The sequence below is a fragment of the Mauremys reevesii genome, linkage group 3, assembly GCF_016161935.1.
Source record: "Mauremys reevesii isolate NIE-2019 linkage group 3, ASM1616193v1, whole genome shotgun sequence".
NCBI lineage: Eukaryota > Metazoa > Chordata > Testudines > Geoemydidae > Mauremys > Mauremys reevesii.
The window spans coordinates 142,405,583-142,427,709 of record NC_052625.1 but is presented as its reverse complement, the minus strand read 5'-3'; the positions used below and the strand labels follow the sequence as shown (position 1 = coordinate 142,427,709).

The following is a 22,127-nucleotide window of genomic DNA, read 5'->3' as shown; positions in this document are numbered from 1 at the left end:
CTGACATCACCAAAACTAATGCTTACAAGTAAGGAAGTAAGATAAAGAGAGCTCTTTGCTTTGTGGGTGGGTGGAAGGACACTGTTTACCAAAATGGAAAGAGATCATATCAGGAAATTATGTTATTTAATTGCTTTCGAAAGACATTTATTTTAATAGTTAAGAAAGCACACTAGCATTTCAGCAAACCATTTCTATGAACTTGCATTGTATACCATTACTTCCCTTTTCCTCATCTCTTCCAGTCTGAGCACTAGCCGTTTGTATTGTTTTGCTTGTTGGTAAGGACAGTCCTGACAGATCCATCTGTATTTCTCTCAGGAAGCTTTTTGATGCACCCAATCTTTACTCTCAGTTCTTAGAGAGGATTCACACATATATCATATTATTCAAGTTATTTAAAAAGTCAATTTTCAGGGTTAGAATGGACCTCATGAGGTCATCTAGTCCAACACCCGGCTCAAAGCAGGACCAATCCCCAACTAAATCAGTGTAGCAACACTTAAAATTTCCCTGAGGAAGCCAACTACATTGAGTACTCAGCCTTTGTTCTTAAGTAACTGATACAGAAAGATCTCACGCTTTTTTGTACTGATACAGAAAGATCTCACACTTTATGGCCTAGTTTGCACAAGTGACAAATAGTAGCAGCTGTGTAAAGTCCCTGAACACCAACTTGTACTTAATCTGGTCTATTATCACTGTGGTTCCAGCGCTTGGTCACAGACTAATGCTTCAACAATCCACAGGCTCCATAAAAACAGGAACGGAATGAGGGGGAACTGCTTACCTATTTATTATTTTGGTCTTTGTACTGCACACGTGAACTGGCACATAGCAACCTCCTCCTCTGACTAAACTCCTGTTAATGGTTCCAAAGACACACAGAACACAGCATACAGACTCCAATCAGTTCTGTAATGGCAATTTTATTAAGAACCAGGAGAAACAGAAATAACAGTGCATCTACGGCAGTGCCTAATTTATAATGAAAGAGGTGCCAGGGCTCAAGCAATTTTTTTTTTTTTTACTTTCTTAAATGACACAATAAGCTCAGAGGTGCTAGGGATATGAACTACCAATCCTAGAGATGCTGGTGATCAGCCCTGGAAAGCCCTGATAAATTAAGCACTCTTTGACAGTAATTCCACCAAAGCTCATGCTCCAAAACGTCTTTTAGTCTATAAGGTGCCACAGAACTCTTTGCTGCTTTCACCAAAGCAAAGACTTATTGATGGTGAAAAATGTTCATTAGTAGCAGATGGTGAAATTTTTTTCATTAGCACAAGTGAAGGAATATAACTGGAAGTTTTCAATCCTATATTTTAAATGTATTAAGATAATAACATTAAGTTCCATTACAACTTACACCTGTAGGCTGAAAAATCAATCCATCCACTTCATGACTGACTTCCCTGGCAAAACTTCCTTCAAGAAGCTGTAAAACAAAAACAAAACAAAAATAATATTTCCAATATAGAGGAAAGTGTTTAATTTGAAAGATTCCACATTGATACAAGTTCCATAGTATTTCAGTAACCTCTTTTTTAAATAAATAGAATATCATTTAAAGCATGGATTCAGAATCTGGGAAACATGAAAAATACAAAGAAAAAACAGATCTGGTGGAATTAAATTAACATATTTACAAATAATACACAGACAAAAGTAGCAGGGATACCTCAAGATACAGTACCAGTTTGAGAAAAACATTAGGGTTAGAAAAAGGATGTTTGGAAAACCTGATGATTCTATACACTTCAGAAAAGTACTGGTAACACAAAGGCTGTTCAAGGATGGGACAAGATACCGTATATACTCGATCATAAGCCGGTTCCTTTATAAGCCGACCCCCTCCAAGATGGATAAGTAAAAATAGAAAATTTTTATAACCCGTTCATAAGCCGACTCTATAATTCAGGGGTCAGCAAACTTTGGCTTTTGGGCCATCAGGATAAGCCGCTGGTGAGCCGAGATGGTTTGTTTACCTCAAGCGTCTGCAGGCACAGAGGTAAACCTAAGTAAACAAAGTGTCCCGGCACGCCAGCTGCTTACCCTGATGGGCCGGGTCAGCAACTGGTGGGGAAATTTTTTAGTGGGAAGAAGCTGGGAGTCAGAGGAGTAACCCCTGTGACCACCCCCCACATGAGCCCACCGCTAGCCCGGGACCCCCACACTCTCCCCATTCCATCCCTTCCCACCTTATCTGGGGAGGGCCAGGGGAGGATGTCTCTGACCTGGCTGGAGCTGTTCCGGCAGACCGGGGGCGCGGCCGCAGCTTGCTCCAGCGGGCCGGACCGGGCGGCATGGCCGCAGCATGTTCCAGTGGGCTGGGCCGGGTGGCACGGCCGCAGTGTGCTCTGGCGGCATGGCCACAGCCTGCTCTGGGGGGTGGGGCGGAGCGGCACAGCTGTAGCCTGCCAGCCCCAGAGCTGCAGCTGCTTCGGAGGCTCGGGGGAGAGCCGTGTGGCCAGAAGCGGAGAGACTCTGGCCCCGCCTCTTCCCTTCTCGCTCTGCTGGCTGTGCGGCCTCTCCTTGCTCCCTCTGTTGGAAGGAGGTGCTGTGTCCCACCTCTCCCTCTCTATACCCGTTCAAAAGCCAACCCCCTTCTCTGGGGCGTCCCTTTTTTACTAATAAAATTCGGCTTCTGAACAAGTATATATGGTAGGTTTCTACCAAAATGCAATTAATAAAGTTGCTATTTTAAACATATGAAATACTACATTTTTTTAAGATTACATTATATTTGAAACTAAAAGAAAATTTCCAGTGATTATATACAAAGTTTTTGTAAAGCAGAATCCTTAACATGCATAACCCAGTAAAAACGACTGCACTAATTAAAGTCACTATCTGAATGAAAGTGCTGTTATATATCACGCAGATTCTGACTTCTGTTGAGGTGAACATCAAGATTTATCTACCTGAGAGAAATATTTACCAAACCAACCAAAGGGGTAAGTATTTATGTTAAGTGACCACATATCTCAATGTGTAACTAAATATGAAGTCTCTGGGAACAATGACTTCATGGAAGCTGTGAGTGACCAGAAATTGTGAAAATCATGCCAGTTATATAGGTACCTAATTTAATTTATCATTTATAATATTGGCTTCTCTACAATCATCTAAAGTTGTGCGCTTCCTTGGCAATGTTTGAAAAATCAATTAACAGATCAGTCGATTACCTCAAGATCAAATAAAACAGCAAAAACCGATATATAAAACAGCAAAATGTAACTAGCTTTAGAAAATTTTGGCCCAATAGTGCCTCTCTCGGAATGATCTCATTTAAATGACAGGGACTACTCAGTAACTAAGCTACTACTTAGGGTGAATTAGTGTATCAGAATCCAGCCTTGAGTAAGGAATTAATTTAAAAAGCATGAAAAGGTACCAGACAAAGATTTGTGTCTAACTGTAGTTATAATGGTACACAGCAGTGTAGCTCAACACACCATAAATAATCAAAATGCTAGTGTCCCACCTGAGAAAAAAAAATACTTCAATTTGTGGCTGACAACTGCATGTGATAATTACATGTGATTATTTACTCTTTTTTGGCCAGACATATAAATTTTATTTTAAAACACAAATATGGTAATTGAAGCATTTATGTTCCTTCTATAAAGAACAAAATATGAGAAACATCGTTCATTATTGCTTTCATTATTCAGTTTTTAGAAATAATTTTATTTAAAACATTTTAAAACAATTCTCAGATGTGATTAAAAAAACTTAATTTTCAGTATAGCACTGGATGCTGAGTTGAAAATGATCCATAGAGTTGTTAATTTTCAGTAATGTAGCATCCACATTTAGAATATGAAGTCCTAGCACATATTCAGATAATCGTATAGTTCAAGTGTCTGAAATTTGCAACTGAAACTCATGATCAGCAGCTATTAAAATGATTGAGAATTTTTTTAATCTTCAGAGCTTGATGATCACATGAATACTCCAGTATTTAGGGAAAAAAACAACTTTAAAAATCTGGAATAGTTACTAGATATTTGTTCAAAATTAAAAATAATCGTTCATGCATTTCAAAGTAAAATGTAGTGAGTCACTGCTAATCTTTGCTCTAGCTGACCAATGTAATACATTGGAGATCATGTTAAAAAAAAAAAACCTTGCTAAAGTATTTTTCTGCACTGCTGACTCTTTGAGGTTATGCATGAAATATTTAATCGGGATTGTTTTTCCTGTTGCTGTCTGCTCCGGACCTGATCTTTGTATAAATTCAATTAAAAAAAAAAGTTAGGATAACAAAGTGTTACAACTGAGTTTAAAAAAAACAGCAAAATCAGAAAACCCAAATTTTATCATATTAAGAAAGTGTTTAATGCTTTCTTTTACTCAAATAATTTGAAAAAGCACTGCTTCTCTAAAATTATCAATCCCGTTGGATTAGCTCCCTTAGGTCCTTGGCTGCCCAATTTGATCAGGAAGAAACTCTTGTAGACTTGAACTTAGACTCTCCTCCACTTTTGAGGCATCTAAAGTTGCACTTTGCATGTACATATACTGCACCCTATTCACATGTTCAAATGTCAGTCCCTTTCTGGACAGAACTGTTGGAGGATCTGCCTTGGGACCATCAGCGGTTTGCTGAGCACAAAAATTGGCAGGGGCTACAGGAGCACACGTAGTAATGGAAACTACTTATTTTCTAAAAATGGATTAGATTTCAAGTATCCCTTTACTTTTTTTCATTTGACAGCGCTGTGTATATAGTTAATTACACTTCTCAGTATACTACACCCAATGATTTCCACACTCCTGCATTAAGCCCTACTGACTAACCCCACATGATGATAAGAGTGCTTAGAATGGCCCTCTCTTAAGAGAAGCTTTTCTTATGTGCAAACATAAATAGGCTTGTCTTTCTGACATCTTCTCATGGATGTCCAACCATCAGCTTCAACACCACATGGGCAAAACAGAGCTCTTGATCTTTCCTCAATCTCTCAGTCACCATGGACATCACTATCCCCACATCAGTCAGGCCCATAACCTGGCCCTTAGTTTTTCAGCCCTTTTTCTAGATCACCATATCCAGGACATACCAACATCTGGACTTTCCTCTTTATCTATATAGTTAAAACAATCACTCAGGTGGTCTTCATCTCAAGTCTCAATTACTGCAAACTCCTCCTCTCTGTCCTTGACAAATCCCACCTTGTCCCATTTATACCCATTCAAAATGCTGCTACAGAGATAATTTCCTAACTCATCACTTCAACCATAGCACCCCTCTCTTTGCATCTGTCAACTATTTCCCCCTTCTCCACCGCATCAAACAACTTGTCCTCAACTTCGAAGGCCCTTCATGGCCTAACCCCACCTTACCTATCATGTGCTACCTATCATGTGCTCCTGCCTCTGCTCTGCAAATGACGCTAGACTTCATCACCCAATATCAAATTTTAAAACTAGCACCTTTACATCTTCTATCGTGCCATCCCTTATGCATGGGAGGAGGTCCCTGTAAACATCCACAATGTGACCTCATTGTCCTCCTTCAAATCCATCCTTAAAACTTTCCTTTGTCTTGATGCCCAGGCCTCACTTTATATGGAGTATAAAGACCACCCGAATCCCTACTTGGCGCTTAACTTTCAAAATGTGGAATCTGAACTTCCTTGGTTTTGCTGAATGAGATCATGGGGCTTTCATGAAAGTGTATTGTGAAATCTCTACCTTAACTGAAGGGGCAAGGATGTTGAATCTTCAATAAAGATATGCTGTCTCTCAAGTGTTCATTAGGCACTGAATTTAAATAGGGGTCAAAAACCAGGAACAAATCTGTTAACAATTGATGACAATCCCTCATTACTCTTATGATGTCGTAATTTCTCAAATTTTACAGTTGTCAGAATCGTTAAGTATAATATTCCCAATACAAAAGACAAGCAGAGAGAAAGAGAGACAGAGACCTATGAGACCATTAATACCACATCAAGAAGCAAAAAAGGATTTCCCCCCTCCCTTGCAAAGGTCACAGAAATAACTTCTCCCCTTCTTACTATACCTGTTAGTTTTTCTGTCACTTGGTCAATCAGTAGAGACCTATAAATAATGGACACTTGTCCTGCGAGTTGTGGAAGCAGCTGACTGGTTAGGGAGTTATTTAATCTTTTAGTCCAATATGGGAAGCTAAATTGTGAAGCAAAAAGAGCAACAGGCCGGCTTTCTTGCCTATTATTACCATGATAGAAAATGCCTTACAGTTTATTCTGATTAACCAAACCACAGAAAAACTAACAGGTAAGAGGATAAAGGTTTATTAAGTAAAGTAGTCTTAGTGGGGCTGGATTACAAGGGTTTTGCCATGAGGCTATTATGTTATGCTGTGTGTGCTTGTATATTGCAGAATATGAAAAATGTCTAAAACATTTGCTTCTATGTTTTAAGAAGATTCTCAAAGATTTGGCATGAACAAAAAAGGGCTGCTTGAATTATGAGTAAACATATTAAATACTTTTTCACTATCAAAATTTTAATATGTTTTTAGTTGTACAAACTTCTAATTGTATATACGCAAGACTCATCTTTAAATAAGCCTCCTATCTTCCTGTTTAATTTACCAAACATGTTAACATTTCTAATGAACTTGAACAGTATAATCTATTTAATCGGCACCATGATAAATGGCACACCTGCTTAACTGGGATGACTGCCAGGGAACAAATAAAATGCAATGCATTTCAATGATGCTTTATACAAAAAAGATAAATGATGCACACAACCCAGTTTTGCTGGTACGCTCTTCTTAGTAGTTCACAGGTGAAAATTCATACCAGTAAAGCCCTTGACTCACTTCAGGTAGTTTCCTGCTCTACACTGAACACTAAAAGAGGACATATTTCCTCCATATGGTTTACTATTTTAATCATTTTCTATTATTCTTATTTTAAAAAGCAATTCATGAATGAAAATAATTGTTCCAGCTAATATGCAAATCCTGGCTTTTGATTTGCTGAAAACAACTGTTTAAAATGTGTGAATCATGTGCAGACTTGGCAGAATTTGATTTTAATTTTTTTATAATCTCAAGGGATCAATGTTTATTTAAGCATTTTTTTATTTATTGATTTATATTTTCACTTACTGTTGCAGGAAATTATTGGAGCGGGTCAGACAATTATTTAATGACAGACAATGAGATTCAAATAGTGAAAGCTTTATAAACCTTTAGAACAAAATTTTCAACATCACATGTAAAAATATACAAAGTAAGTATCCTTAAACCAACAAATCATACCTCTTTTTTCTATTCATTGACTAGTCCATTTGAAACAACGCTAATTCAAATGGTTAAATCACTGCACTTGGCCAAAAAGTCTTACTTTGCCTATCTGTAAATTTTGATGATCATCAATGGAAACATTTTTTCATCAGTTTGTGTGCGCGCAGTGAAATTGACGTTTACCAACAAAAAAAAATCATTCCAAGCATAGTCATGTGACAAGAAGACTTCTGTTTAAAAAAAGATTTCTCTTAAAAATATTGTTATCTGGAGCAATTTATTATTTTATTTATTATATTATTTAATCGGTTGGTAAATGTAAATGTTATGGCCTGATTTTGATGAAACTCTCTCTCAGCCAGTGGGACAGTGTTTCCTGAATAGCGAGAAGATAAATGATCAGCTTCCTGGGCCCCTATTTCTTCTTTGGAATTAAAAACAAAACAAAACAAAAAAAAACCTATTTGACAACAATGACAGCCAGGGAGAGAGGCGCACATCCTCTTTATTCTCCTAGAGGATGTTTTGGTGTCTAAAGCATTCCAATCGACACAATTTCTAATCAATGGTTTGGTAGCTCTGAGGCAAGGCACCCAACTCTTACAGATTTTCAGAGGTAATTTCATATGAGAGAGATATACAGAAGTTTGAAACTTCCAGTCCATGCTCAGACAAATTCCTCTCCTGTCTCTTCCTTGCACACTTTAAAAATATATTATGAAACTGTAGATTTCTACAAGAAATCTGCTGGATATGAAATATTTATTAATTTATTTGTACTAAGTAGTGATTTTCTATAAAATAATTTAACTGAAGCACCATAACCAAGATGTTATGAGTAATGTGTTAAATTGCATTATGTAACCATCTCTCTTAACTACTTAGCTATTTTGCTTAAAGTTTTGATGCAAAGCATCAGAAAATAATTGTTTTCCAGCAAATACCAATGATTGCTATGTATTAAACTCAAAGAGTTTATCATATGGAAAATTTCATTTTGCATTTCATTATATGAGACAAATATGCATCTGTGATTTTCCCAATCAATTTCAAAACTGCTGTAGGCTAACTTAATTCAGTTTAAACCCAAACTCTCATCAATTCTTCATGTATCAACCCTTAGGTATTATACCAAAGCCAAGTTCAAATTGCTCATCTATTTTTTTTCTTCATAATGAAACTTGTGGAGGAAAAGACTGTTTGTTCAAAAGTATTAGAGATAAAGCTATTACCTCACCTACACCTTGTCTCATGCAAATAAGTAACATTTTCATTAGCTATATCAGTTGCATATTGTTTGTGAGGCCTTAGGCTGTGAGAACATTATAAATGTTAACTGTATGCAATCAAAAACAATACACATTAATGAAAACATTTCAGAAATTATCAGATACTATGATGATGGGCACCCTAGAAATATCTTAGACAGCCTAGATTCCCAGGTTAAAAAAAAAAATAGCCGTAACTCTGAATTTCCTGGGTATCTAGTGTTTGGTTGGGGGATAATTACAACATCCTTGTAATATTTTGACCCTTAATTTATTAATACAAAGTCTCAACAGTTTGTTGGCTGGGAATTTCTTTGACTTTTACAAAAATATTAAATTTCATTCATTAAAAAAACTAATTAATAAAACTGAAGAGAATGCTATTGAACAATATTTCTAATTATCTGAAGTCATGTAGCATCAACTTTAAATCATTTTTTAATCTTAACTTTTAATAGCTATTTGCCAGTACACAGTGCTTAATTTGTACCAGGGCTTTCCAGGGCTGAGCCCTGGCACCTCTAGGTTTAGCAATTCAGAACCCCAGCACCTCTGGGCTTGATGCATCATTTATGAAAGTAAAAAAAATTGTTTGAGCTCCATTACCTCTTTCATTACAAATTAAGCATTGCCAGTAAACCACAGCAGCTCAAAGTAGCCAGTGTCCCAGCCAGCTAAACTGGGTTTAGGGGTGATCAGATCAACAGCACAGTACAAAGCAACCAAGTTGCATTTAATTTGCAGCTGTCTTACTGGTTTAGAGGAGTGTGTTACATGAAATGAGGAACTGAACTCTTCTGGCTCCTCCATTCCAGTTTATCTGCTTTTTAAGGACACCCTTATGTGCCTTCCCCTCACAGTACACAGTGGAGCCAAGGCAGAGCCAAGGCAGTGCCAAGGGAAGGCTTTTATGAACTGATGCCCACTCTAGCATGTAACCAAAGAACCTTTAGAAGGCAGTGACACCTGAGCCAAGTAATCTATCAATAAGACACACGTTTAGCCTCCCTCAGACCACTTACTCATTACAATCAATAGAATTGTTGCAAGCAAATTATCTTAGAAGAAAATTTAGTTGAGTTATAGCTTATATAAAATCATATAAACTTAATATTAAGGAGTTATCTGAGTTATTGACCTGACCAGGTCTGCAACCTATATAATTAGAACAATTAAATACAAGTCATTAATCATTAGCTTTATTACCACCTAATTTCTTCAAATATAGCCCAGGCTATATTTTAAGCTATAAGTTTGAAGAGTCAGTGTTATTCCATTATTTTAAATAATTTGAAACAAAGAAATAATGACAGCTGATACATTTCTTAAATGATCTAGGGTCTGATTTTAACTAACAGATTTACTTGTAAATTTTCTCAAAAAATTCGTTCTGTGCTCAAAGAGAAAGTACTGTAAGTTTGGAGAGGATACAGTGTATTAAATGAAAAAAAATGAAATATGGTTCTGCAATCAATGCCTTTATAATATTATTTATATTGACACAAACACTTTTACCACTAGAAATATTACTTTTTAGTTATCTTAGCTCTGTTACAGAGAATTTCTTTCACCATGGGTAACAGATTACTAAAACTCCTCCTTTATCTAAATGTTTTAAAACTTTTTTTAAAGACTTTTTTGCTAAAACCTTGAAAAATTCTGATGGAAGGCATTCTAACAAAATAGATTAAAACAACAAGCACCTTTTACTATTATTATATGTCAGCATGCTTGGTGCTACACAGAAACAGAGGAAGATACAGTCCCAGCCTCAAATAGGACATCAGTACTATGTAAAAAGAATATATTTACACCTGCATCTAGTGGTGTACACTGAAACATTAAAAATTCATAATTTAGTTTATTTGAAGTAAATTTAAATATAGTTACAAGATAAGAAAATTAATCTTCATTAGATCCTAACTGTTCAACAAAGATCAGTCCTGCAGTCTTTAATGCTCCCTAATATTCTTTTTTAAGTGTCTTCTTTGTGAATTAACTTTTAGCCAGTTTTTAAGAACATTTATTTTCTATAATGTTTATAGTCTTTAACACAAGCCTAATAGGTTTGGTATACGCTCTAATAAAAGACTGCCAGCATTTACAGCTTTAGATCTGTAAATGATGCCTCTCAATCCAATTTCATATTTTCTCAAGCATATCATAGTTTGCAATGAGACATGCACAGATTACTAGCACTTAGTACTACTTATATTAAAAGGAAGCTAGTAATCCTCTCTGTCTCTGCAATTCCTTCCTCTCCCCCCACTCCACCCATGCCTCCCATCACCCTCCAATAAAGAGATAGACCTTGATCACATCCCTGCAAAACATCTGCAGTGTGAGTGTTTTGTTTGTTGTATTCCAGGGCCTATATCGCTGACTTGATCTCCTCTCCCTGCCTCCATCACACTTCCTTTCTACCAACGACAATGGCGTCAATACTCATTTCATCACCTTTTCATCTCCACGCCTTCCTGCAAACTTCCCCTTATTTTACAAACCTCAATATAAAATTGACTTACTCCCAAGTATTTGCACCTAAAAATCCATGTTGATGTTTTATACCCAAAGCAGGAGACGCAGATCCTTTAACATTTATTGTGTTTTAACAGCATGCAATAATACTGATGAATGCATTTGAATTAATTTAAAATATTTTGGGTATTAAGATGAACATTTTTCATCAGCCAGTAAGATATAAAGTGGTTTTTCACCTCTGATTTCTGCACAAAGAAAGATCTTTAAATAAAGGAACTTTGTGTTATACTCCAATTACAGGTCTGTACAGTGGATTTCTTACTTGTGTGGGCATATCTCCTGGAATCTGATTTGGATAAACAAAGTTTGAATGCTTATATGAATCTTTTTGTCTAGAAATCTGACTGGAGATTTCATGAGAATAGGCTTCTTGTGAGATTTCTGTTTTTTCCTTGTTATGGCTAGGGCAAAAATATTTTGAGAATAACCTACTGTGTGCTATTTAGGAAGCCCTAATTTTAGGTTACATCAAGAACTCCAGTGGTGAATTAATTGTATTTTATTTTAAATTAATCAAACTCTTTAGCACTTCAAAAAAGTGTGGTTCGTGTCTGCTTTGACCTTAGGTCAGTTACTTTATCATCAAAGCCAACTTGCACATGACTAATTTGTCTTTCCCCACCTCACTCAGACTAACTTTTTACAAACTTAGGTCCATAAAAAGTGATTGGAAACCCTGGGGCTGTTGTCACCCACCCCCTCATTGTTTTGAGCTCCAGCTTTCCAACTTTATTTCCTGAAAGAGCAGACAGGAAGAAGACACAGCCTGGAGCTGGTGGGGGACAAACATCTTCTGAGGCTATGTACTAGGACGATGCTTGAGAATGTCATTAATTGCATACCGAGTCCCGCTCCCACAGCATTAGCCATCTTCACCAGATCAGGCAATAAGAATTGACATCCAAAAAGCTAACTGAGGATTCAGCTCACTTGGCAACTCTATAAAACACAGAGGAAACCTAATACAATAGGGACAAACATTGAATATGTTAAAAAAGAAATATGGGGCTAGGAAAAGGGATGTTGAGACAAAGCAACTCTTACCTTTGATTCATTTATAAGTTTCATATTTATTGGGAATGTCTCTTAAAATTGAAAGAATGGGGTCAAATTTTCAAAAATGCTTAAGTGACTTAGAGCCCAATGTCCCATTTTCAAATGTGGCTTGAGACTCATTGAATGTCACTGGGACTAAGAAACTTTTCATAATGGGACATAGGTGCTTTTGAAAATTTTACCTAGGCTTCCAAGTAAAAATTGAGAGGAAATATGCATGCCCTTGAAAAAAACTAAACATGTGAAGGGCTGCCTGATATTTTAAGAAATTAAGTAAAATCACCTTGATCAATTACATAAAGATTTTGGCAAAAGGTGTATCAAAGCAATGAATACTAGATTTAAATAATGTCACAGGTAGGACATACTTAAAGGAGTAACAAAAAAAGAGAAGGCTCATGCACCACAATGATGTAGGGCAGTGGTCCCCAACGCGGTGCCCGCGGGCACCAAAGGCATCTTAATGCGCCCGCGTCCTGGACCCCGGGACAGCACCCGCCAAAATGACGCCTCTCGATGACGACGCTTGTCGCCAACAAGTGACGTCATTGAGAGGCGTCGCTCCCGAATTTCGGCGGGGACGCCTCTCGATGACGCCGCTTGCCGTCAACAAGTGATGCCATCGAGAGGCGTCGCTCCTGAATTTCGGCGGGGACGCCTCTCAATGATGTCGCTTATCGACGGCAAGCGGCATCATCGAGAGGCATCCACGCCGAAATTGGGCGGCATTTCGGTGGGTGCTCCACCGCCGCAGTGGTCCTTCGTCTGGCACCTGCCAGACAAAAAGATTGGGGACCATTGTTGTAGGGGAAGCCATGGGGTGTTACACAGAGCACGGTGGAACTGAATGATGGATCTCTTATCTTGTTGGTCTATGCTGGCTCCAGCCCCAGAGCAAGTTACAGCTGCCCAGCATCTGCTCTAACTTATGCCACCTCAGGCAGGGTTTCTCAAACAGGGGTTGCCGCTTCTGTAGGAAAAGCCCCTGGTGGGCCAGCCGGTGTGTTTACATTTTATTAGGAACTCAGATTTTCAGGCATGAAATGCCAATGAAATAAAATATTATTTTATTAAGTAATAATGAGACTAGATTCACAAAAACAAACATCTTATATTAAATTTAATATTTTTTCCATGAATATAATGAGCAGAAATGTCATTTGAGTCACATTGCACTTTCTGGGCTTTTATGGTCATCAGTGATGCTCTGAAATGTGGGCCAGGCAAAGAGAAGAAAACTGTTATAGTAACTGTAGCAATTAAATTAAATGAAAAATTTAACTTCCTAATAATAAATTCTCTAAAGAAGTTTTAAACAGCTTGTGGAAAAACAAATAGTCCAAGATAAGTGTTTTATTTTCAGTGAAACACTCCATAACAATTTACTGTGATTTAACTGCCTAGGATACTCAAACCATCAACAGATTTATATTTTATTATGTACTCTAAAAGAAGCCTCATGTTCCCTGGCTGAAAAATGAATAGAAAAGCCATACTGGAAGAAAGCTGAGTTCTTGTAAATTCTACACTAGATTTTCATGCAAAGTCCAAATATATAATCCTTCATGTAACCACCCACTCTGGATAACACAGATTCTGGATGTACTGACAAAAGTTGGAAAAACTGATTTGTCTAGATATACCATTGTGCACTCTAATTTGTAACATAGTGCTAAGCAAGAAGAATAAAGACAAAAGCTTCATAAACTCATCCAGTTATAAAATACTATTTAATAATATTAACTTACTACTCCTTTTCTGAAGTGGGATCTGTTGCAGCAGATGAAATAACATGACAAATTATGGCGAAATCATAGGCAACTGACTAGGGGAGAGTAAAATCTTGAATTGTCTTGGTGAAATAAAAAAAAAAATTCAACTATATTCCACACAAAAAGCTACTCAGATTACATCCTGATCTACCCGTAAATTAACAATCATACTAAAAGGCTACAAATAACCCCTTTGCCAAGTTAATCATACAGAACATTTTGGCATAAGACATTAAAAACATCCAATTACTGCAGTAGATTTGTTTCCTATAAGAATGAAAGTAGATAATGGCAGCAGTGTGATACTGATGCTCACTAATATGATCAGGAGACTAATTAATATCCATGAATCACTTGTAGCATTCAAAACTTGATTAATGTCAGGTCAAGATTAACATGCAATAGGTTTTATTAGTAATTCTCCGCTATCCCACAGCTTGTCAGTTTTTTTAAGTAAGTGCCATCTGTTACACATGGGAATAGCCAACAGTCAAAACAAAAACATTGTTGATACAACTGGTCACTCAAATATGTTTTGAAAGTTCCACAGGACAATTACACCGATAATGCTAAACATACTAGAGTAGTATCTAGAAAATCACATTCCACATGATGATTTTGTATGAACTATATAAGTAGCATCCAATGATTACTATAAAAAAAGGCAGGTTTCAGAGTAGCAGCCGTGTTAGTCTGTATCCGCAAAAAAAACAGGAGTACTTGTGGCACCTTAAAGACTAACAAATTTATTTAAGCATGAGCTTTCGTGAGCTACAGCTCACTTCTTCGGATGCATAGAATGGAACACACAGACAGGGGATATTTATACATACAGAGAACATGAAAAGGTGGAAGTATGCATACCAACAGGCAGAGTCTAATCAATTGAGATGAGCTATCATTAGCAGGAGGAAAAAAACTTTTTGAAGTGATAATTAAGATGGCCCATAGAAGATGTGAGGAGAACTTAACATAGGGAAATAGATTCAATTGGTGTAATGACCCAACCATTCCCAGTCTTTGTTTAACCCACAGTTAATAGTATCTAGTTAGCATATTAATTCAAATTCAGCAGTTTCTCTTTGGAGTCTGTTTTTGAAGTTTTTTTGTTGCAAAATTGCCACCTTCAAGTCTGTCACTGAGTGGTTAGAGAGGTTGAAGTGTTCTCCCACTGGTTTTTGAATGTTATGATTCCTGATGTCAGATTTGTGTCCATTTATTCTTTTGCGTAGAGACTGTCTGGTCTGGCCAATGTACATGGCAGAGGGGCATTGCTGGCACATGATGGCATATATCACGTTGGTAGATGTGCAGGTGTATGAGCCCCTGATGGCGTGTCTGATGTGATTAGGTCCTATGATGGTGTCACTTGAATGGATATGTGGACAGAGCTGGCATCGGGCTTTGTTGCAAGGATAGGTTCCTGGGTTAGTGTTTATGTTGTATGGTGTGCGGTTGCTGGTGAGTATTTGCTTCAGGTTGGGAGGCTGTCTATAAGCGAGGACTGGCTTGTCTCCCAAGATCTGTGAGAGTGAGGGATCATCTCTAAGGATAGGTTGTAAATCTTTGATGATGCGCTGGAGAGGTTTTAGTTGGGGGCTGTAGGTGATGGCTAGTGGTGTTCTGTTATTTTCTTTTTTAGGCCTGTCCTGTAGTAGGTGGCTTCTGGGTACTCTTCTGGCTCTGTCAATCTGTCTGTGTGTTCCATTCTATGCATCCGAAGAAGTGAGCTGTAGCTCACGAAAGCTCATGCTTAAATAAATTTGTTAGTCTTTAAGGTGCCACAAGTACTCCTGTTTTTTAATAAAAAAAAGAGTGTTTACTTTGTAACATTTGACAGCACTTCATGTAAAGTCAGTTTTGTTGATCAGCTGCACTTCTCTCACATGCTAGCATGAGGACATCACTTCCATGTACTGTGCTGAGGGGAGTTACATACACATTTCTACAGGCCCTTGAAAGCCTGTTCTATGAATAATAGTAAAAGCAAAGCTGACAGTGAAGTGGCAACAGATAAGTGTGTGGCCAGAGAGAAAGAAGAGAGGAGAAGATGTGGGATTCAAAACATTTGGTGGTATACCATCAGTCTGGGATATATACCTTGCATTCTGGCAGTCTGATTTGAGATTAGCACTCTTAAGATGTGTTCCATACCAGGCAGTGTGACAGTGAATACACACCTATCAGTCTCAGTGAGGTTTTAATTCATCACATAACATGGTTACACCCAGCTCATAACATTATTTAAAAAGCAAAAAAGTACAGATATAATTCTTTTTTTAAATCAATCTCTCTCTCATATGCTGTTGTCAGAGCTCCATGTCCAGGATAGCCTCTGTATCAAGGGAGACTAGTCATTGTAAATCACCCTCCAGATGTCAGGAGTGTTGTCCATCACATGAGTTATTGTCAGCAATGTTGCCCTACAGGTCACAGCATGAGGAGGAAACCATACCAAACTGGTACAAAATTGCAACAATTCTAGACAAGCCAGAAAGTAACCTGTTGAACCTGGTCTAGGATTTACAATCAAGTGGACAAGAAGGCGGATGTAGCAATAGACTCCTGAATTTACTTAATGTATTATACTCTTTTTCCCACTGATGCTTCCACTCTGTAAGACCACAGGTTTCAGCTCCCTGTTGGTACTGATCACCCGAGAGTTGGTAAAAAGCCAGTAGCACTCTTGTCCAAGAGTGTGAGAGCTGCCCTAGCAAAGGGGCGTAGAGAAATCACACTTGGTCGGCAGGAGTGGGAATCCTCCCCTGAATATGAGCAAACCTGTGAGATGGCACTGGCTTGCTGTTCTCTGTCTGAGAATGAGGCATCAGTCAACTGGTGATATAATAGTTGGTTTTATTTGTCACAGGTTTCAGAGTAGCAGCCGTGTTAGCCTGTATCCACAAAAAGAACAGGAGTACTTGTGGCACCTTAGAGCTATGTGCACTAGCACATACAGACTGCAGATTGGTGTACAATCTGAATTATATAAGTGACCAGATTCGGTTCCATGTTGACAAGCGGAGTGTGGTGGCTGCATTCCCAGAGTGCAGAGCAGCATTTAGCTGGAATAAAAACAGGGCCAATACAAAGGTATGAAGAACTGAAGGGTCTGCTTCCCTGGAGGTTCCCAATAGTTTCATACCAAGATGGTACTAGAAGAGATTTTTCTTTTCAGATGAGACTGGTGAAGTTTTTCTCCCAAGTATGTGACAACTGCTTGAAATGGCCACAGCCATCCTTGGACACAAATTGAGTTGAATTGATTGGCAAAGTGATTGTTTAGATGGAAAGTAGTTGCCACTGTGTTGGTTTCATTTAGAATTGGTCTCCATTGCTGGAAATAAGTGGTCAAAGTATCCATGTTTTGGCTGAGATTCCCTTCAATCCTCTGGAAGTCATTTCCAGTGTCAGCAATACAGATGTCATCAGCATACACATATGTTTTAAATATTAAAAGCTTAAAAAACCCTCTTCCCACCCAAAAGGAAATAACTCAATGTGATGGAATCCTTCAGGCAACGAGGATAAGAGGCAAGGAAGAGGTAAGGGAGGCCAACTTTTAAGTATCAAGTTGTGGGAAAGTTTCAGTTTTTAAAAAGAATTATTTTCATTTCAGATTTTGGAATTCTTTTTACTGATTTAGTAATACTTAGAAAATACTATCTCAGCCAGTCTCATTTTGTTTTGTTTTTTCTACTATTTGTATAGGGCCATTTTAGAGAAACAATATCACACTCGGATGAGTGTCATGCTGAGCTATCACTAGTTGGCAGGTTCTGGGGGAACAAATCAAGAAGTCACATGCCTAGTATATCCAAAACAATATCCCAGAATAACACACAGAGTGTGTGTTAATTCTTAATTTGACAGCACATCTGCATTACTGAATTCAAGATAGCAATTAGGCATTCCTCGCTGTCAATCTCTTCTCAAATACACAATTGAGAAATTGACATCAATTACCTAGGATATTTTCAAATGCTTCTCTTAAATAAGAGAAAAGAGGCATCTTCAAGAAAGTTGAGCTCGTGTTGAAAGAAGTTGTCAAAAGGGGGAAAATAGGGGTTCCATAAAGATATGAAGGAGCCATCCAAAGAGAGAAAATCTTCAGATTTTTAAAATACACTCTAATTGATCAGATAATTATGGTTTGTATTTTATTAATTTCTATGCAGAAAATAGACTCAACACAAGCGAATCTGTATATAACAATTCAAATTGGCATAAAATGGATATTTTACCATGCAGAATCTTAATAATTCACTTCACAGTAATATTGAGTCAAATCAAGATAATATATTCCACTGGGCATAAATTCAGCGAATACTTTAATATAAACATTTAGATTTAAACATTATACACTGTGTGCTCAAAAAACTCCCAGATTCATTAGCTATCCAATAGTGCTTAAAGGCTCAATGTTTGTGACTTAACTGAATTAAAACTGGCTGCTCTAGTCCATAACAGTGAAATACTGAAGCAAGGTTGTTATTGTTCAACTTGCAAAAAAAATTATCACAATTTTACAATACTTTCTGTACAGCACATTAGCGAGAAGATGGGTGCGGTAATAAGCTTTACTGGAACTTCTGTTAGCGAGAGAGACAAGCTTTCAAGCTTACAGAAACTTGAAGAAGAGCTCTGTATAAGCTCGAAACCTTGTCTCTCACCAACAGAAGTTGGTCCAATAAAAGACATTACATCACCACCTTGTCTCTCTAATATACTAGGATCAACACAGCTACAATACTGCATTGTACAGTAAATGACAAAAGAGAAAAGCTGCAGTTCTGATGCACTATAATGCTATATCACTATTATAATGAGGTGTTTTAACTTAACTACCTCCACCACTGTTTTCTTTTTACATTTGTCCAAATAAACCAACTAAATCTGTGTCTCTTGAAAGTCACTCCTGTAGGGGAGAGCTGATGCCTTCCCTGTGGAGTTCTATTGCCAAGAGGCTGTTTGGAAAGTGGCAGACTGTAAAGTGGTACAACAGAAAGTATTAAACAGTTGCCCCTGAATTAATTAGTAAAGTGACCCAGTTAGCCACCACAGCTGAGTCCTCTAATTCTACTTCAAAAGACCTTAAATATATCAAGACAATCACCCATACTGGGATGCCAACTGGTTCTTCAGAGTAAACAAAAAATTGTGCATTGTTAAGATACCGCAAAAAAAAAAAAAAAAGATAAATGTGAGGAGAAATTAATGGCACAAGCCTACACTTGATTGCCTACATATAAACATATTAATTTTTTCCATAGTGCAAGTAATCCTGCTGAAACAAATAGCTAAAGAGTACGTTTAGAAAAGTTTCAACAGACTACAAGGTCTACTAATACCGAATACAGACTGCTATAGTGTTTAATAGTGTATATGAAAAGGTATCATATTTCATCTAAATGAATCTATTTTCCTACTAGTTACATTGCTTATTTCATTATCAAGGAAGTCAGATATTTAATTATATATTCCATATCTGATTATTCTATATTATTTTTATTTCATCACTATCAATATCTGTAACATGGGGTCACTGATTCTGAATATAATCCTTAATAAAGATATGTAAATCTGCTTCTTTCAACTGATGCTATCGGGCAATTTCCCAGAAATGGATGATTTAAAACACTTTGTATGCAATTAATATGTAGAATAAGCTATTCTTCAATGTAGCCAAAAAGCAATGAAAATATTTTCCCTTTTTCTTAATCATCATTCCTTTATACTGAAGTATGATACTTGATTCAGTTTAACATAAAAAAACTATAATGCTGAAAAATAAACATCCTATTTCTGTTTCATTAACACTGGGAAATGTGTATGGCCAAATTCTTGTTTATAATCTGGCCATTTGTGTTGCCTTAGCAATGCAAAGAGGATGAAATTTGACTGTACTGTAGCTGACTAGAGAATTTTCCTGGCCAAGGGGAACTCTGTTGGTGTAAAGCTGGAAGAACTAGCTCCTGAGCCAGTGCTCCCATTTAAGAGGCATACTGGGAGTGAGAAGAGAGTGTAGTGGAGCTCAGCTATGCAAAAGTGATCCTTAGACAATGTAAATTAGAGCAGCCACTGGGAACCATAACTTGCTCTGAGGCTGGAGCCAGCAAAGACCAACCCACAAGATCAGGGATCCATCACGGACGCTCTGAGTACCCCCACCCGCCCCTGCTTCCACACCCACCCCTGAGCTGCTGCACACTTTTTGGACAGGCATAATCTGGCCCACAAACTGCTTTATGACCCAGATTTTTTGTAACTGCACACACAAAAATAGGCAGTCAGACATCTCACTGGCCACACAGATGTGCAATTAATTGTGGAAGTAAATGACTGCCTGATGAACTGCATCTATGTAATTAAGGAATCTGGCCAGGCCTGTGGGTTTTATTTAATAGCAGGCTTTTTTTTTTGTTTGTCTTTCTTTTTTTCTTTCACTTTTGACACACTTTCTCCAGGCAATTCTGGCTTAGTCACGACTAAATAAAAGACTAAATAGTTTGGCAAAATTTTTATTCTTTAGTTTTCAGGGGGGTTTTGTTTTTGTTTTTGTTTTTTTAATTGGAGAGAAGAAGTGTAGTCCCAATAGTATTCTCCCCCCCCCCCATACACACACAATATTTCAGGGGTACAGGGAGAGGAAAGCTGTAGGGTACCACTATAAGGACATTTAAATCTTTGGAAAATATTCTATTAGCAACAATTCTTATCCAGTATAATACAAATTTCAGTATGATTTCTCCATGACCTGTCAGCTGGTCTGTAGCTTTGAAATTAAACTAAAACATCACATCACTTAACACAACAGAAAGCACCAAGAGCATGTGAACAAAGGACACAGTCAGATCTTATTCTTCTCAGCTCCTGTTTTTCTGCTTGCTTGACAAGACTTGGGAGCACTACTTCTCTTCAATTTAAAAAAAAAAAAAGACAACAAAAACTGAAAACTACAGGATGAAAATATGGCCAAACTATTTAATCTTTTATTTAGTTGTGACTAAGCGAGAATTGGCTGGAGAAAGTATATCAAAAGTAAAAGTTCTAGACCCTGGAAGCTTTAAGAAATGCAAGTCAAGACTTCCTTTTCCAAAGTGAGGATCTGCAGATTGTAAATTCACTGAGAATTTACAATGAGCTCCCTCCCAGCCCAAATTCATCCTCACAGGAAAGTTTTCTATGTGACGGGCTGTATGAATTCTTATTATGGTGTTACTGTCCTAGTTATTATTTATGGGGAACACACAGAGACTATTCTACAGCATCTACATGAAAAGTGCTCTCATTTACTAGCGTTTATCAAATGGCAAAACCTTGTAAAAATAAATTTGAAACAATATATACCAGTTTACCAGACATGATCATAGCTGTAGCTGTAAAAGGTTGGTGTTCTCGTACTTTCACCTAGTGTAAAAGGGGTGTCGCTTCAGACCCCCAAATGATCCTACCTGTTTTGTTGGTAATGCTCTGCGTGTTAATATTGATACACCAGATCAGCTGTCATCATAAATCTCCTTGAAATCAGTGCTCCAATCCCCTATTCTGCCTCTCACAGGAAGAAGTATTCCAAACAGACAGGCTATTGAAAGAGTACCCAGTAGCAGAAGAGTACTTCTTGGAAGGCACCATGTTTACTATTCAGTTGCAAAGTGCCCTAATAAAGTTAGGTTTTTTCCCAATTCTCAGGGAGAAGATATGGGACAAAGTGAAGGAGGAAGTAAACAGAAAGGAGACGGACAACAAGCAGGACAGTAGATGAGAGACAGTTAAAAAAAAAAGAAGACAACAGAGAGGAGGAAACAGGATAGAAGATGGCAAACAGGACAGAAAACTTGAAAGAGAACAGACTGGATGGGGTGGAGGGAGAAGTAGTGTAGGAGAGAGACAGAAGAGCTGCTACCAATTCTGGTGTCAGCAAAAGGAAGGACTGATATGTGAAGTGATTCAGCCATTCCTTAAGGTATGGAAAATAAAAACAAAATAAAAAATAAAACAAAAAGGAAGGATGTCTCTTTGGGGGAAAAAAAATGCATCCAGATAGCATCAGTTTTGTCTCTGCCTAAATATGGAACTCAAAACCTCTGGCAAATCTACACAGCTTCTTCTCTTGACATCTCTTTTTCACATTTCTCCCCATTTAATTTTGAATCTGTTGTAATGCTACTGTCTCTCCGTTATACCTTCCCAGGGTTTTGCTGATGGACCATTTGGTTTCCTAAGTAGCCTTCGACC

The 22,127-nt window shown here is 37.6% G+C and overlaps 1 protein-coding gene across 4 annotated transcripts in view; it reads right to left on the bottom strand.

Annotated features, from left to right (window-relative positions):
• The window catches only part of RNGTT (RNA guanylyltransferase and 5'-phosphatase), a 438,367-nt gene that overhangs the window by 210,042 nt on the left and 206,198 nt on the right, over nt 1–22,127 (bottom strand). For all 4 annotated transcript variants that reach the window (XR_005595781.1, XM_039528842.1, XM_039528843.1 and 1 more), the window contains one exon: nt 1,370–1,438. Coding sequence is in view for 3 of the 4 variants with exons in the window: in XM_039528842.1 (XP_039384776.1) it covers nt 1,370–1,438 (69 nt within the window). In the remaining variant the exon portion in view is untranslated. The remainder of the gene's footprint in view (nt 1–1,369; nt 1,439–22,127) is intronic.